The 16,312-nt window shown below is 40.2% G+C and overlaps 1 protein-coding gene and 1 long non-coding RNA gene across 8 annotated transcripts in view; one reads left to right on the forward strand and one right to left on the reverse strand.

Annotated features, from left to right (window-relative positions):
- Positions 1-356: 356 nt before the first annotated feature.
- On the reverse strand, positions 357-7,615 carry LOC140607876 (uncharacterized). 3 transcript variants are annotated; one of them, XR_012009786.1, is made up of 6 exons: positions 7,570-7,615; positions 5,493-5,968; positions 5,227-5,412; positions 4,208-4,378; positions 3,361-3,460; positions 357-1,895 (listed from the first exon to the last, which is right to left on the reverse strand). It is a non-coding gene; the product is annotated as an uncharacterized lncRNA (long non-coding RNA). The 3 variants fall into 3 exon arrangements; XR_012009787.1 differs by lacking the exon at positions 4,208-4,378; XR_012009785.1 differs by lacking the exons at positions 357-1,895; positions 3,361-3,460; positions 4,208-4,378 and having other exon boundaries at positions 5,162-5,412.
- Positions 5,893-16,312, forward strand: part of NALCN (sodium leak channel, non-selective) — a 320,799-nt gene continuing 310,379 nt past the window's right edge. For 3 of the 5 annotated variants that reach the window (XM_072782467.1, XM_072782462.1, XM_072782463.1), the window contains exon 1: positions 5,893-6,328. In XM_072782467.1, coding sequence (XP_072638568.1) covers positions 6,254-6,328 — 75 coding nt within the window. In that variant the 5' untranslated portion in view covers positions 5,893-6,253. Of the gene's footprint in view, positions 6,329-9,472; positions 9,704-16,312 lie in introns of those variants that run through there. The other 2 variants (XM_072782465.1, XM_072782464.1) reach the window with 2 other exon arrangements.

The following is a 16,312-nucleotide window of genomic DNA, read 5'->3' on the forward strand; positions in this document are numbered from 1 at the left end:
GAGAGAGAGAGAGAGAGAGAGAATCTTAAGCAGCCTACATGCCTAGGGTGGAGTTCAATATGGGGCTCGATCTCACAACCCTGAAATCATGACTTGAACCAAAATCAAGAGTCAGGCATTTAACCTACTGAGCCACTCAGGCGTCCCCAAAATTTTTTCATACTTTTTTAAAGGTTTTATTTATTTATTCACAAGAGACACAGAAAGAGAGGTAGGAACACAGGCATGGGGAGAAGCAGGCTCCTCAAAGGGAACCGAATGTGGAACTTGATCTCAGAACCCCCAGACCACGCCCTGAGCCACCCAGGCATCCCAAATTTTTTCATATTTTGAAAAAAAATATTTGCCTCTGAGGATCAACAAGATTGATATTTTATCTTAATTCTTACAACTTCATATGGTGGAAATATGTTGCTCACAAAAGTCAGGCAAATAAACCAAGATGACAATGTTAGTTAATTATAGATAAGTCATATGTGCATAAAGTCAGTTGCTTCTTTTGGAACAGAATTAGTCTTAGGTCAAATGACAAAGCAGGTGAGATTTGTCCCGCACTCTTCCATTTTCCATTTTAGCCACTTTTGCTTCCCTGTCACTTGTCCACAGGCAAGTCAGTAGTCTTTGATTCACCTTGAACACTGGAACATTCCATACCCTTGCTGTAGAAACATTCACTGCCTGTGATCATTCAGCTATTCATTCAAAAGAAACACATTTAGTGTTCATTTATTAAGTGCCATCAAGAATGATACCAGGATTGAGATCCAAGAACAAATATCAACAAAGAGGACAGATCCAAGGAATGTTTCTCACAATTTCTAATATTTCTCATGATTACAAATGTGGTTCCTATTCCATCCCTACAGTCAAGGATATTGTGTCACACACTCCCACAACTTCTCACACCTTGCATTCAATCATAACCTTTGCTTAGAATCCTTAGCTTTCTAGCCAAGGTCATGCTTTTGTTGAGATAGCGTATCACTGACTGGATAAGGATGAGGTAAGAAAGCGCAGCCATTTCTGCCCATACAGTAAGCTCTAAGGGATGATCACTGCGCAAGAGCTTCCTGTGGGACTAGCAAAGAGCAATGTCAGGTTGGCAGAGTAGTCTGACGGCTATCTGCCTTTCCTTTTCCCAGGAGTTCCTCCCTAACAAAATTTCTGGACTCCTCATGCCTTCCCAATGTGTGCTTTCCCATCTGCAAAATTTTGCTTTTTCATCCACTCAAAAAGGCCCTCTCCTCTCTTCCATGCAGTTAAATCTTCTGGCTTTTTGGAAATCTATATGACGTCAACATCTTCCACAAACAAGTCTGTTCAATCTCCTTCAGCCCATGTAAAAAATCTCCATGATCTCAATTTATGTTGGACTTACAGTGACAGTTATTTACTTTTTATGTTGTAATATGACTGCCTTATATGTGTCGGTTACATTTTCTCAACATCCTAATGGCATCTATTACAAGTAGCAGAGCTGTCCTGCCCAGGTTCCCTTAGATTCGAAACTTTTATTAGTGTGGATGGAGCCCCTTTAGTGTACCTTCAAAGAATAGCACCTGCAGATATTCTTCTGGCCACCGCCCTTGGACTGTTGGGGCCACTCTGCCAACAGGTGCCTGCAGCCAGAAGTGCCTGCTGTTCATTTTTATTCCCTCACCATCTTTCTTCCCACGACCTTGCTTACTCACCTGAAACCAGTTGGGGAAAAGCCCAGCAAATTTGCCTGATTTAGACAACTCTGAGGCAAAAGTTAAAGCCAGTATCCCTTTGTGTAATCATGATAAACCTTATTCTCTGTGGGTCTTTTGTCTAAAATTGTACAGTTGTCTGCCTTCTTCCTCTTGCTGTGATGCTTCCTCCACTTCCATGTCAATCTCCTCTGGGAGCACTTGCTTTAAAATTAATTGCACATAAATATTCATTCCAACGTCTGCTTCTGAGAAATTCAGACTAAGATAACATATATGTTTTCTGTGTACTACATGTAGCACCTAACATTCTGTGGGATATGTTAATTTAAACCATAAGCAATTACTATTATTCAACTGTTTATGACCAAAAAAGGTAATCATTTCCAGTGATCTACGAGTTGTGGCTCCATATTGAATAATTCATCAAGAGGAAATGAATTACTTAATTTGGAGAAAAAGTAGATTAGGCTAACTTCAGTGACTTCCTTTGTCAATTTAAAAAATCATGTACACATAATAATAATAATACATAAACATATACTCAAATACATAGCAGAATTCATGTCAAGCAATCATTTTATATCCACTTGTAATATGACAAAGGCAGGAAATAGGCTTCAGTCAAAGAATTTGATTTCTGATGACTTATTTGGGAAAATGAATTAACTCTTCAATCATTGGATTTGGGGAAGACTCTTGATAACAAGAAAACCATTGCTTGAGTCCTTAAATTTAGTTACAAAGACCCATTACACCAATGGCTTGATGTAATAAAAACACAGCAAACAGATCACATCTGTAATTTTTATTTTGCTATATAACATTGGGAAAACTTTATAAATTTTTTCCAAGGAGATTCTTATATAAGAAAGCAACAGTGTTTTTGGTATAATTTAGTTACCATCCTGCCTAGATGTGGATGCTGAGTCCAATGGCCTCTGAAGGCTCTTTCCAGTCTCACAATGTGAGAATGTTTTGAAGACTAATGAGGACATACTTATTCAACATCATCCTCTATTTTATTTTCACACTAAAATAGGAAGCTTCGGTTCCCTGGTGGTTCAGTAATTAGACATTATCACGGCTGTGTTTTGAGATTGGTTTCTGGTCAGAGAATGGAAAATTTTCAGCTCCTAATATAAAAATATTCTACTGCCTCACTAAAAATACCTATTGCATCCAAGGGAAATTATTCATACAAAGCATTAAAATCTTCAACAATTGAATCTGTGAACTAATTGGCATTTTGTTAATTCATTAAATAAATACTGATTAAATACCTTACCAGGTAAAAACATACTAAACAAGGAAAAATAGGGATGCAGAGGCTTATAAAATTAGATTACTTTCTCTAAGTGTCTTAAAATCCAAGTGGCAAGATACATGTTTATAAATAATTTTAATAAAAAGACTGGAGAAAAAGAAGAATAGGCTCAATTCATCCTTTGTAAATATTAATGTAGAATAACCTATCAGGTGAATATATTTCCTGTATCTTTCACAAATTTCCCTCAGCTACTTATACTCTTTAATAAATAGTTGTATTTTGATAGATTCCAAATGTAAACATCTCAACACCAAGTTTGCAGGTTGCCACTAGGGTTAGTGAGGTGGAATAGTTTGGGAGACAAACTATGCACATTTCTTAAAGAATCTTTTTATTTACCTAATCTGGTTCCAAATGGCTTTGTCATTTTTTCCCTCCCGATGATATATTTTCTCATTTCTCTTTCTCACTTGGTGGGTATCTTCCATAAATAGAAGGACTACAAAATATTAAGAAATCTGTGTTATCCCAAGACTCACTGACTTTAAAAAGTAGCATAAACCTGACTTTATCTTGTTAAATTATATTTTTTAATTTCAGCCAAAACAGATATATGTACACATATATATGTGTGTATAAATATGTGTATATTAATATATGTATATGTTAATACTTGTAGAAATAATATGATGTAAAATAAATAAACCTTCACAAGGAGCATTGCTACTATTGCACTGAGCTTGAAGATAACCATATTACTCACCAGGCTGCACTATGACCCAGGGAAAAAACAGATTGCATCATTCCTACCTTTGCTCACCTGAACCCAAGCTGTACAACTAGGTTATCATGTTTAAAAAAAAAAAAATACACTTGAATCTTGGAGCAGCTGTCATTTGTGAAATAAGAAGTCCAGAGCTGGTAGCATTATTAACATGTATCCCTTCTGTGTCTTGAACACCAAGAATTGTAACAAAATGTATAAAAACCATGCCCGTGTGTTCTCCATTTGATAAACCTAGCAATAATTATTTTCGTAATTTTATCAGCTGTTTGTTTCCAAAGTTTTGGGAAGAATAAAACCTGAATTTTATTTATACCAGTAGGGCCTGGTATATGTGTTGGTTTGAAACCTCAGGAGTTGCCAGGTGAAATGTGGAATGGGCTCCAGCACAGAGAACAAAGCAGGAGTGAAGGAAGGCCGCTCCAGAACAGTAGGTGGCAGGCAATAAACAAGGGAACTTACTTATCCAGAAGCTTGTCTGGGTGGCCACAAGATGAGTGGATCTCCACACCCTCTTGCCAGAATCTTACAAGGTTAAATAGAGGCCTTCTTTGGTTGCAGTCATGTATACTATCCAGATGGTCTCAGCAACGCTTTGCTTTCTTAAGACTGCGTCCCGGAAAATGGTTCTCACTGTGGGAATGGTGGACAGAATGTACATTCCTAGGACAGGGTAGGAGGCGAGGAGCCTCCAAGTGCCAGGACCAACTCAAATGAGCAGGGGAAGGAGCCAAGGAAAGATGCAGGCATCAGATGGACACTGGTTTCTGCCAGGACCAGTGGGGAGCTCTGGGAATGAATGATACCAGAGTTGGTCCTCTTGGAAGCAAGAGGCTGGGTCTTGGTGCAAACCTATCCATTTGTCTTTGGCTTCAGGCTGCTGCTGCCAGGGAGGCAGCGGAGGCACATCTTCCAAGTGAAGTCATCCCCCATTCGAAAGAGCACCATTCTCTGAATAAGGGGGCAGCTATGAGAAGTCCGCACTAATCCTAACGGCAGCTGTGGATGGGTGCCCTGGCCTGTTAGAGAGGCTTGGGTGTGGCATCTATGGGATCTAGCACCTGTCTCCCTTGTCTTCTCTGTGTTCTTCATTCAGATCTATATGCTTCTCGTATTGTTTATTCCATCCAGGAACAGTTTCTCTGGGATTCTAGTTGGTTCCATTTCCTGGACAGTTTACCAGAGAAGATTATCAAGATGAGCAGCGCCTACTGTTGCAGCTCACCACAGAGCTCATAAGTGATGCTCAACAGCCCTCTTATCTCTCACTCCTTCCAGATCCCTCACTTGTGGGCTAGGACCTTTGGGTGGCTTGCCTTGCAAAGTGCCCTAGCCCACCAACCTGGGGGTGGTTCCTGGGCCCCTGGTTACCACAAACTTACAAGATATTTTATACAATAAATAAGACCTTCAAGGTTATTTTCAGAACTGAAAGATTTAGTTCTCTCTGGTAGAAGTTTTTATTATGAAATAGTACATACATCATTTCATTACCAAGTGACTCTCCTGAAACAGGACCTTTGTTTTCAGGAATCTACCAGCTTCTCTGGGCGATTGGCTCAGTTACCACTCAGGACAAGGCGACCTCTGCTCTGTTCCCCCAATAAGTGCTTCACAGGTATTATTGTTTATATCTTATTTCACAGTCTTTTCTTTGAAAACATAGTCTAAAGTAGAACAACATGGTGAGTTTTGAGTCTTTTTAAAATTAATCTGTAAAGTAAGCATAATGTGAGGACCCACTTACTTTTTGCTGTATGATTCTCCAATTCCAGCTTGTCCTCTGGAATCCGTCCTCCATGATTAGGCAGCTTATCTTCTCATAAGACTAATTGATTAAATTTCTTCCTCCATATTTCAGCCCATTTTAAGAGTTATAGCTTCTATCTGTTTGAAGTTTAATGTCATCTTTCCTTCTTGTAGTTGCTGTTGAGCCATGTGATAAGCCTACCCCCTATCTATGACTGATTTATAAATGCAAATGGGAACTTCTTGAAACAGTAAATGGCCTCATGACCTTGGAAAGACCTCAAATCTGACTCAGCAGATGGTTCTTGACCACCTAGTTGCACTCACATGTTTTTCAGTGCTTCAGATAACATAGCTACAACTTAAGTTCAGGGTTGGTCTGTCAGGATTCCAGAACTTGTCCAGTGTCCATATGATGATGGAGATTCATGGGGCTTACAGGAAAGGGAAGAGAGTGGGCAAGTCCATTTTGGTCTATTAAGAAAGAAATGATCAGAGATCAGTGCCAACTACTGGAATGACCTTGCTCAAAGGGATTCTTGTTTGATTAAGACAGATTCTCCATAGTTGCAAGACTCATTCCAGAGATCCTTAAGCAGAATTTCCATGGAAATATTTAAGATCACCCTAGTGATCCTTATTATCAAGAAAGGTTTGGAAATATTGCCTTAAGGAAAAAGTAACATCTAAGGTGTCTTCCAAAGCCTTGCAATATTTAAGTGGTGAATGAATGTTTCGTGGTTGCCTGGAAGCTGATTCATGAGGAGACAAGACGACCCCCCAGAGACACTCAATATCATGCTTCCTGCTGGCACATCTAGGAACCACACTGCGGTAAGCCTCCCTCAGGCTTTCTATTATCAAAATGCATCTATTCTGCCTAAACTAAATTCTGAACATGCTAATCTATGAGTTAGCAAGCACTAGATGCCTCCTGCTTAGCCTGTTTATATTTTTAAAGTAGGTCTTTTGGACCATCCATTTCCCTGCCCAAAGTGTCTTTAACAGAGAAAATTTAATCATATCAAAATTTAGTGGCAAGTGGGCCATACGTGAACCCTGAAATCACACAATATAAACAAATGTGTACAGACTAGAATCAATCTTAACCTCAGTGTCATCTACACATAAATCTAACAGAATCCTGGAGTCAAATAAGTTCCTATATTCCCATAAAGCACATGGCATTCCCTCCATGGATGTTTATTTTTATTTTTTAAGTATTTTTTTTTTAATTTATGTTTAGATAAGTAGGCTCCACATCCAGCTTGGTGCCCAGTGCGGGACTTGAACTCACAACCCTAATATCAAGACCTGAGCTGAGATCCAGAGTCCAGCCCTTAACTGAGCCACCCAGGAGCCTGATCCCCTATGGATATTTAAATTTCTCTTTTAGCAATTGTTATTATTTTCTCAGCTACTCACTATGGTGTCAAGTGGGATACTAATTTTAGGTGGAAATAAGCAGTAGGGACAGATGAGTTAGTGAGAAGAAAACAACTCATTTTCATTACATTCTTACTATCTTGAGTTTCATAGTTACTGCCATTCCAAAGCCCTTGCCAGACTATGAACACAATTTTCTCCAATTCATAGTTTACTGTCTTGGTAGTACATTAGCCTGGCTTCATCCTCTGGATTGTAAAGTTTCCTGTGTTTGACAGTTCTCTGTTTGACAGGGTCCCTTCCCTGATCTCATACTGTTGAATACAGATTTAACTGTACAGGCTCTCACACTCAAATGCCTCCTGGGGCCAGGCATTGAAACAGGCTCGGGGGTAGGAGCAAATGGGAGGAATGTGCCTCTGTAAAGGAGACACAGGACATCTCCAGTGGCTCTTTGCCATATGGAAATGTATACCTGACCCAGCCAGATCTTCCTATTTTTCAGGACAAACTAAAAACCTCATGGTTTTCAATGTCAGTAATTGATTTTAATTTGTCAAAATTGTTTTGCAAGTCAAACAACACACATCTGTGAATTATATTGAACTCAGAGAATAGCAAATCATTTTCACTGAATTACAGCAATAAATATAGTACAGAGCCTGTTGGCTTTCCCTAATTTTACTTACAAAAAAACCCAAGGGATGATGAGCAGGTAGAGGGATAAAGTGATTTTGGAACATTAAGTATTTGCCTTCTATGATGTCAACTTCCATATATGCTGACTTCCTACAGATTCCAGGAGGCCTGAGGTCAGCTTTTCTATTACTACTTCATTGCAGTCCATGGGTTTCCCAAAACCTTTTACACCTTTCGTGGGATTGTTTGGCACCTATTGGTGAATTATAGATACTTACACAGCCGTAATTTAATCAGCGACAGAGAAAGGTGTGTAACGCCTGATTGGTGAGGAGTGGTGCTAAGATCAGTAAAATTGATGCCTTTATTACTTCTTTCACATTTGTAAATCTTGATCTTTAATTATTTCATTAATAGGATTTTTTAACTGTTCTGACTTGATGAATTCTAAAAAAAATATGCACAGCTATATATTTTAGAGATACAAACTGAAATAAACTAGCATTAAATCAAACAATTGAGAGCCGTGTTTTAAGATGATTAAACAAGTTGTTAGTTTTTCTAAACAAATTGTTTATGGATTTATTGTTGTTTAAATTACTTTCCATATTGTGTTGTGAAGACTATTTCCACATGGTTTCATCATTTATTGGGAACTTAGATTTTTATATAGTTGTTCTTTCTGAAATTTTCAGATATTTGAAAAAAATTATTCTACATGAAATGCCAATTATTTTTAAATTTCCTTTAAAAAATAAAGTGCTAATATTGGCCTAAAGTGAATGGATTGTGCCTAGGTTTCTTTTCTAGATGTAACTTAATTAAATATACATAGCCAGAAAATACATTTTAAAACTGTGTGCTTGTGACTTTACTTCCATCCCCCGGGCTATAATATTTTCTGATAGGCGATTTTTTTGTTGTTGTTGTTTAGGAGTTCTGATTTCATTCCGTTTTCTCTCTCCTTCTATTTATGCGTCTGTGTGTATGATGTTTAAATCACTCCTCAAGGGTTCCTTGGTGGGTTTATTATCTCACTGCAAGGCAAGATGCCAGCCCCTGATTGAACTTTTCAGAGAGTGCAGCCCAGAGAGATGTCACCTGGGCCTCAGTATGGTGTTGAAGATTCCAAGATTTCCCTAAACCTGGTCAGCTGGAAGCCTCAGAAGACATCAGATGAGGCTTCTTGTCCCGGTCACTTACCGTGCATGGAAGTAACCATCGATTTTTGGATGGACATCGGCGCCTGAGCCACATAGCGAAATATTTTAAGGGGAAATGCTATCATGTTTAGAAGACTATGATATAAAGACCCCTAACTCCGGGAAACGAACTAGGGGTGGTGGAAGGGGAGGAGGCCGGGGGGTGGGGGTGAATGGGATGATGGGCACTGAGGGGGGCACTTGACGGGATGAGCACTGGGTGTTATTCTGTATGTTGGCAAATTGAACACCGATAAAAAATAAATTTATTATAAAAAAAAAGAGAAGACTATGATAAATGTCACCCATACACTCATTATTTTGCAATTTCATCCTCAAGGGTGAACAGTAGTCCGCGTCCTCAGAAACTATGTCCAGGAAGACCAGGTCACTCACAACCGCACACGCTCACACACGCACGCACACGAGCCCCGCCTGTGCCCCGCGGGTGCCCAGCTCCAGTGCACTCAGGCCAAGACCACAAGAGGAGCCTGCGGAGGAGAATTAGCTGTTGCTGGGAGACTCACCGCAGGTGGCAGCCGGAGGGAAGGCACCTGCCAGCACTGACCCTCCCGCTCCCCTCCAAGGGCAGCTCAGGCCTGCTTTGCCATTTCCTCCCTCCAGCCGGCTGCAACTCTGATTTAAAAAAAAAAAAAAAAAAAAAGAGAAATAAAAGAAAAAAAAAAAGAAAGAAAGAAAATAAGGAGCAAAAAAGACAGAAAAGAAAAAAAAAAAGCCGAGAGCCAAAAAGCCCCGACCCCCAGCGGTGGCCCGCAGCCCCGCGCCCGGCCGGCAGCAGCGCGCACCTGCACGCCGAGCGCAGAGCGCAGAGCCGCGGCCCCGGCCGGTGGCGCGCGCCGAGGGAGCGCGGGAGGTGAGGGACCGCGTACCCGCGGGTGGGCGCCGCGCCTGGCCCGCCGCCGCCGCCGCCTCCGCCGCCGCGCCCGCGGCACCATGACCGCTGCGAGCACTGGGGTTACAGGTTGGTCGCGGCCGCCCGAGGCCCGGGCGCGCGCCGGTGGCCCTCGCCGGGCGGGGGCGGGGGGCGGACGGGGCGCTCCTGCGGCCGCGGGGAGGGGGAGATGGGCGGGGGCCGGGCGGCCGCGAGGCGCCTCTGCGCCCCTGCGGCGGGATGCGCCTTCCCCGCCCGGGCCCTGGGCAGCGCTCGGGTGGGCGCCCGAGCCAGGGCCGCGGGGTGCGGGCCTGCCCCGCTGGGCACCGGGGGCAGGTGGCCCGGGATGCGGCGGCCTCTCGGCACGTGAGGGCGGGCCACGCGGCGGGGGCGGGGGAGGCAGCCCTGCTCCCGCAGGTCCCCCCGGGGGGCCGGGGCCTTGCCCACCCCACCCCGCTCCTGCGGCTTGCTCTGTGCTTCGGAGCCCTCATTTTATTAATGGGCCTGGTTGAGCAGCTGTCATTAGGGTGGCCACACGGGCAGCAAAGCAGTGTTCTGCCAAAGCAACAGCGTTTTGTCACTGAGCCCTTAAGAGCTGGCTCGGATCTTAAGATGGGCCCAGGGCCCTGAACAAGGAAGAGCGTGTCCCTCTGATTCAGAATTTTTTCCCTAAGGATGGCTGATAACTCTGAACTCGGGTCCTTATGATTCTTGAGATACCATAGGATCAATCTTTCAGTTTCGAGCATAATTGTCAGGGAATGTGTTATCAAGGACGCCTACTTGTGCACACGCAGGCTTAGGCCCCTGTTAAGGTTATAGTCTTCATCTCGTGTGTGTGTGTGTGTGTGTGTGTGTGTGTAGTCATCAGCTAGGCCCAGATTTCCCTGGTGCTGAAATGGGAGTTGGGTACCAGTGACTGTTTGAAAAAGGCCAAGGATGGAGGAGACTAGCAGGGATCAGAAATTAACAGGTGGCTATACTTTGACAGTTTTCTGATTCCCATCTTCATAGCTACAACTGTGATTTGATTGGAAATTAAGTAGGAAAGGACAGGGTGGACTCTGGTGGTTATTCCCAAGGCAAGTAGAAAGCAGCAGTGGCTTTTTACATTCAGAGACCGAGTTTCAGCAGTTCTAAATAACAATCATAGCTTCCTCCATCTCTACAACAAAATCCTGTCTCCTAATTGGTGGGGTTTTGTGCAGTGGGCCTCTCTAGTTTGGATTCTTATTCTTCTGTGGTATCATTTTGACTCAGCTGTGGCTAAAACCAAATGAAGTGAAGGAACAATCAGGCTTGGGAGAAAATTAAAAAGTGAACAGGCTCCTTGCACCCCTTTCCTGTTCACAGAAGACACGACATCGTGGCAAAACAGATGTGCTGTCCCCGAGAAGGACCATGCTAGAACCTCTAAAAACTGAAGACCGGTCATGTCTTGTGAAGTGGCGGTCGTATAGTTACAACGTTAGATATGACTTGAAAGATATTCAAAAGAGGAAAGATGTACTCTAAAAAGAAAAAAAAAATCTTCCTCAACATTATATAATTTCCTTGCAGTTTAAAGACCTGAAGGTTTGAGTTGCATTTTCTTCTTCTTTGAGGGTGGTATTGCTTTGAAGTGTGTTCCATTTCCTTCTCTTTCCTGTATTCATTATGTGTGCACGTGCACGTGTGTGCACACACCTGGGCATGCACATACATATTTGTCTTGTCATTTATCAATGATGCTGCTATAATTTCAGAATTTTCATGGCTGTGTAAATTTATCTCAGGGGAAGAGTCACATGTGGATTTCGAGTTTGTGAAGAAAATACATTTATCCACAACATTATATCCTCCTTGTAAGCCAGGCATTGGGCCAGGAGCAGGGGGTTCAGTGAGGAAAAGAGAGCCAGACCCTAAAATCTATCAGGAAAGACAAATATGTAATCACTGGATAGACAAGGAGATGTCTTATTTGGTGGTTTGGGTTTGGAAAATATGACCTTGAACTTAAAAAAATGATGAATTGTCCCCCCAAAATGGTATCAACATTTTAAAGGTTAACTATCATGGTTATGGTTTTTACTTTCTTCAAAGACCCACACAAGAAGCTTTTACACCTCAGAAGTCTTCATATGCAAACATCAAACCTTTAAAAATTTATCCTTTGAATTTTAAAATAATCAGACATGATAGCAATGACAGAGATGATAGACAAAAGAGAATAAACATCCATAGTCCTAATAACTGAATACAAATGATTATAATATCTATGTATTTGCTATAGTATTTTTAAAACTACATGACTTTGTATAGTTGGAATCATGCTATTGTACAATTTTTATACTGGTCTTCCCATTTAATACTTAGCATAAACATTTTTTCATTCTATACAGTATTCTTACTTAAAAAATTTGAAATAGCTGTATATGACTATGCCCATGAATATAGCCTCACTTCTATGGCCGTACCTCTGGTCATTGGACATTTGTGGTTTTCAGTTTTTCATCATTACAAATAATGTCCTGGTAGATAGGGTATAGGGATTTATTTTTATTGATGTTATTTTGTTCATAATAGATTCCAGACAATGATATTCCTGGGTTATAAAAAATATTTGATAATCAAAATTAAATAGAATCTCAAAATTATTATGGATATGCTGAGTTCCACAAAAAATAATATTCGAGTTAATTTTCCAAAGATATAAATTTGAGTAAGATGTTTTATCTGCTTTCTGCAGTAAATCTGCCTTCTTTTTAGTATTTGTGGATTACTTTCCCTCTTTTACAGGAATAAAGGACGATAAAATGATATCTTGGACATATAACCTTTGCAGTATGTAAAGACTTGACCTTTAACAAATTCATCTAAAATCAAGATGATAAAATACACTTCTTGGTGTAAAACTAAAATAAGAATGTTATAAAAGTGGTTAAGTGGGGGGGGGGGGGAAGTAAGTAAAGGCAAGGTCTTTTAGGAATAATGATTTTTGAGCCCAGGAGTCTAATTCTGGTTTTTGCTTCAGTAGCAGACTTCAAATAAATGATCAAAGGGCTTTATATAGTTAGAAACCTGTACCCCACAAGCACAGGGAAGAGAAGTCCATTTGCTTATGGGGTGTGGACTCCGAGGCATTTCTGGTAGATTCAGCACAGATGGAACTGGACAGATGGGATGGATGGGCAGAGTTAAGGTTGAGGCCACAGTTCCCGTTCTACTTGTGTAAGAAATAAGGAACAGAGCTCCAGGCAGAACTCCTTCATCTGAAGGAGTGAAGTCTAAAGTTGACTTCTAAAGCACCATCTCCATGAGACCCTGGGGCAAGCACAGCCATACCCGATGGAATATGTTCCAAGGACAGGGACTGACCCCATTGTCCAGAGAGAGGTACAGGACTGGGGCTCCCAGGGAGAGAGTCAGGAGTTGAGAAGACCAAAGATCAACATACCATGGCCAAGGAAAGCGAGTCTGCAGAGACCAAGAGTGGGACTTCTCTCCAATTATGCAAAGGAAAGAGGAGGAAAGACTTTATTTGGAGCAGGATGATATGTCTGGAAGACAGCCAACAAAGACACACAAAGAAATGCTCTTCCTGACAGGGAGATCAGAGCAAATGGAGCACAAGCCACATTCTAAGTGAAATATAATCACTGTTTTCTTTTAGATGAAAACAAATAACCCAAATATGCAGATGGAGATGGGTTATAATGGACCAGGAAAGACTAACAGAAAGTAGCTAACATGTTGTTATAGCCTAGTGAACACTTTGCATCTGAAAAACTGAAATAGGAAAAACATCCCATCAGTATTCCAATCAAGACCTGGTGGGCAAAATGGGCGAAGGGGGTCAGATGTATAAACTTTCAGTTGTGAAATAAATAACTCATGGGATGTAACGTACAGCATGGTGACTGTAGTTAATAATACTGTGTTGCATATTTGAAAGTTCCTCAGTAAGATCTTAAAAGTTCCCATCACTAGAAAAAAATTGTAAACTATGTTGATGGATGTTAACTAGACTTAGTGTGGTGATCATTACAACAAAAAGAAAAAAGAAATACAAATGTTTATCTACCTACAAAGGGAACATTTAGATTGCCCTCCTATACTCTTTCCAAAATTAAATCAAGTGGCAAGCAGTAAAATAATACCCTGAAATTGTATAATTCTGAAAAATACCAGAATACAATTCTCATAAGATATTAAATGTGGCTCAGAAATGAAATAGAAAAAAAAGATGAAGGCATACATATTAGGCAAGTGAAAGAAAAGGTGAAAGAGAAGAATGTAAATAACAGTTGTTTGAAAAGTGATTAGATGAGAATAAAGGACCTTGAAGCAATAAAAGTTAGTATATTTAATAAGGTTATAATTTCAAGTCGTCTGGCGATACCAGTGATAACAGCAATATAATCATTTTACCCCAAAGTATTCTTATGTGTGTCTATTTTAGGAGACATGGTCCCTAGATGCAGTGTTTTCTCAAGGGTTCTGTGACCTACAATGGGATGAAAATCATCATGTCAGCTTAGGAAATAAAGAAAAGAACCCAACAGAACTAGAGAGGACAGGAAGGAGGAGGCTAGCATTGAAAAAATCGTGGGTGAATTCATTATAAAATAGGAAAGCTTTAGACGTGATAGATAAAAACTTAAGAGACATAGTGTTCCAGTCTTTGAGGCTTATTCATCCAGCTGTGGATAGCTCGGACTGAAGAATGAGATCAAGAAGAAGGAGAAAAATAACACTGAGGATCAGTGAAGGAGAGTGTTGGAGAAATTGGGTGTGCAATCCTAAGGATGAGTGACTGGAACCAGACTATCATGGTGGAAGCTGAGAAGTGAATGGTAGATTTATCAACAGAACAAATGCTAACAGATCCTGGTGATCAAGCCAACAGAAGGAAAGGGAGAGTATGGGGAGGGTGCAGGTGGAAAACAAATCCAGGATTTCAAGCTCATGTGATTGACTGGGGGCGTATTTGTTTGTATTTACTACGCCTAGAGAGAACTAATTACTTCTTTATCTTTCAGGGAGCAGTATCTATTGGTTAAATCATTTGCTTCATTATTTTTTTAAAATCTGCTCTTCTATCTTGTAATTATGAAATCCATAGGTCAGCTTCATGGATCACTTCCAGAGTAGAGAAAGGATTTTTAAAAATTACTATTTCTAAAAAGGATAATTACAGAAGCCTATATCAGACAACATACAAGTCAGTGATGGCTTTAGATACTATTAAATATATATCACAAAAGTTGAGGTTAAAAAATCCTGGCTAGTGTAAAATTGGAAGAAGAATCCTCAAATAGTTAAGGAAGTTAAGGAAACTTACTTAGCTATGCCTCCCAGGAGCTAGAACACAGAGATTAAGACGAATATTGTGAATAGGGGATTTAAATTTTTAGAAATAGGCCTTGTTGGATTTGGAAACACCTTTTGCTGAATGAGTCTTTACATTTCTCTCAATTTGGTATGTCAATACTTCATAAAGAAAAATATATTAAACCCCGGGGAAGCTCAAAACAATTTTCTGTTTATTAAGTAAAAATCAAAGAAATTTAAAAACTCAATTAGTTGAACTAGACAATTTGGTTTTGCTTTCTTTGTTTCTAGAAATGAATAGCCATTTTCAACGTATATCCTAGACTAGAACATTGTAGGAGAAAAGCCAAGTAAAAGATTTCTTAGTTATGTTCTCGTAAGACAAAAACCAAAATCCTATTCTTGTATATAAAGTATATTCCATATAGTTATTTTTCTAGTAAATTCTGAAGGTCTCTGAGGAAAACTTAAGAATCGAATATACTGGGTGTACATAGTTATAAATCAAAATTTTTGTCTCAGAATTCTATTTTGCCTCCACTTTTTAGAACTAGTCTCTCTTATTTTTATCCCCAAGCAACCAGTCTTGACTCTGAACTATAAACTCTGGAGGTGTTAAAATGCTCTTCTGAGCCTCTAGATCAGTGACCTCATCACTAATTGGGACCACTTATGGGAGAGTGTGTTAGAATTGTCTGGGAAGGGTTTTTTTTTTTTAAATACCATTTCCCCATAGAACACCCCAAAAGATTCTGACTTCGTATGCCTGATGTGAAGGATGCCTGGGATGTAGAATGTTTAAGAACCTCCCTGGATGATTCAAAGGCTCAGAAGTCTTTGGAAACTACTATGTGGAAACCTTTCACCTTCTTTGTCCAAACTTTATAGATTTTTATTATCAAATCAAATAACCACAAACAAAAAAAATAGGTAACTCCTTTTGAACTGCCATCCTCTTTAAGAACAGTATGGTAAAGTTTTGAAAACCACTATTTTAAACCATCCATTTTCTTTGTCCTTTGCAGATTCATTACAAGATTAAGCATAAGCAACCACAATAAAGATAGATAATCTCCTTTTCTGATTTTTCATAATATTTAAATGATAATAGCAGTTTATCAAAATTAAATGCCTGTCACTGAACTCTTGGTAGATGAAAACACCCAGAGCCCTGCCGCCATGTGGAGAATGAGAGAACCTCTTTAGGACTATTTGGAGATTAAGAAATGTGACCTTCTCGTAGTGGTGATTTCTTTCTTTGGTGATTTCTTTCTCTCTCTCTTTTTTTTTTTTTTTTTGTTTGAAGATTTTATTTATTTATTAGAGATAGAGAACACAAGCAAGGGAAGGGGCAGAGGGTGAGGGGTAAGCAAGCTCCCCGTTGAG

Source organism: Canis lupus, chromosome 17, assembly GCF_048164855.1.
Source record: "Canis lupus baileyi chromosome 17, mCanLup2.hap1, whole genome shotgun sequence".
NCBI classification, from domain to species: Eukaryota; Metazoa; Chordata; class Mammalia; order Carnivora; family Canidae; genus Canis; species Canis lupus.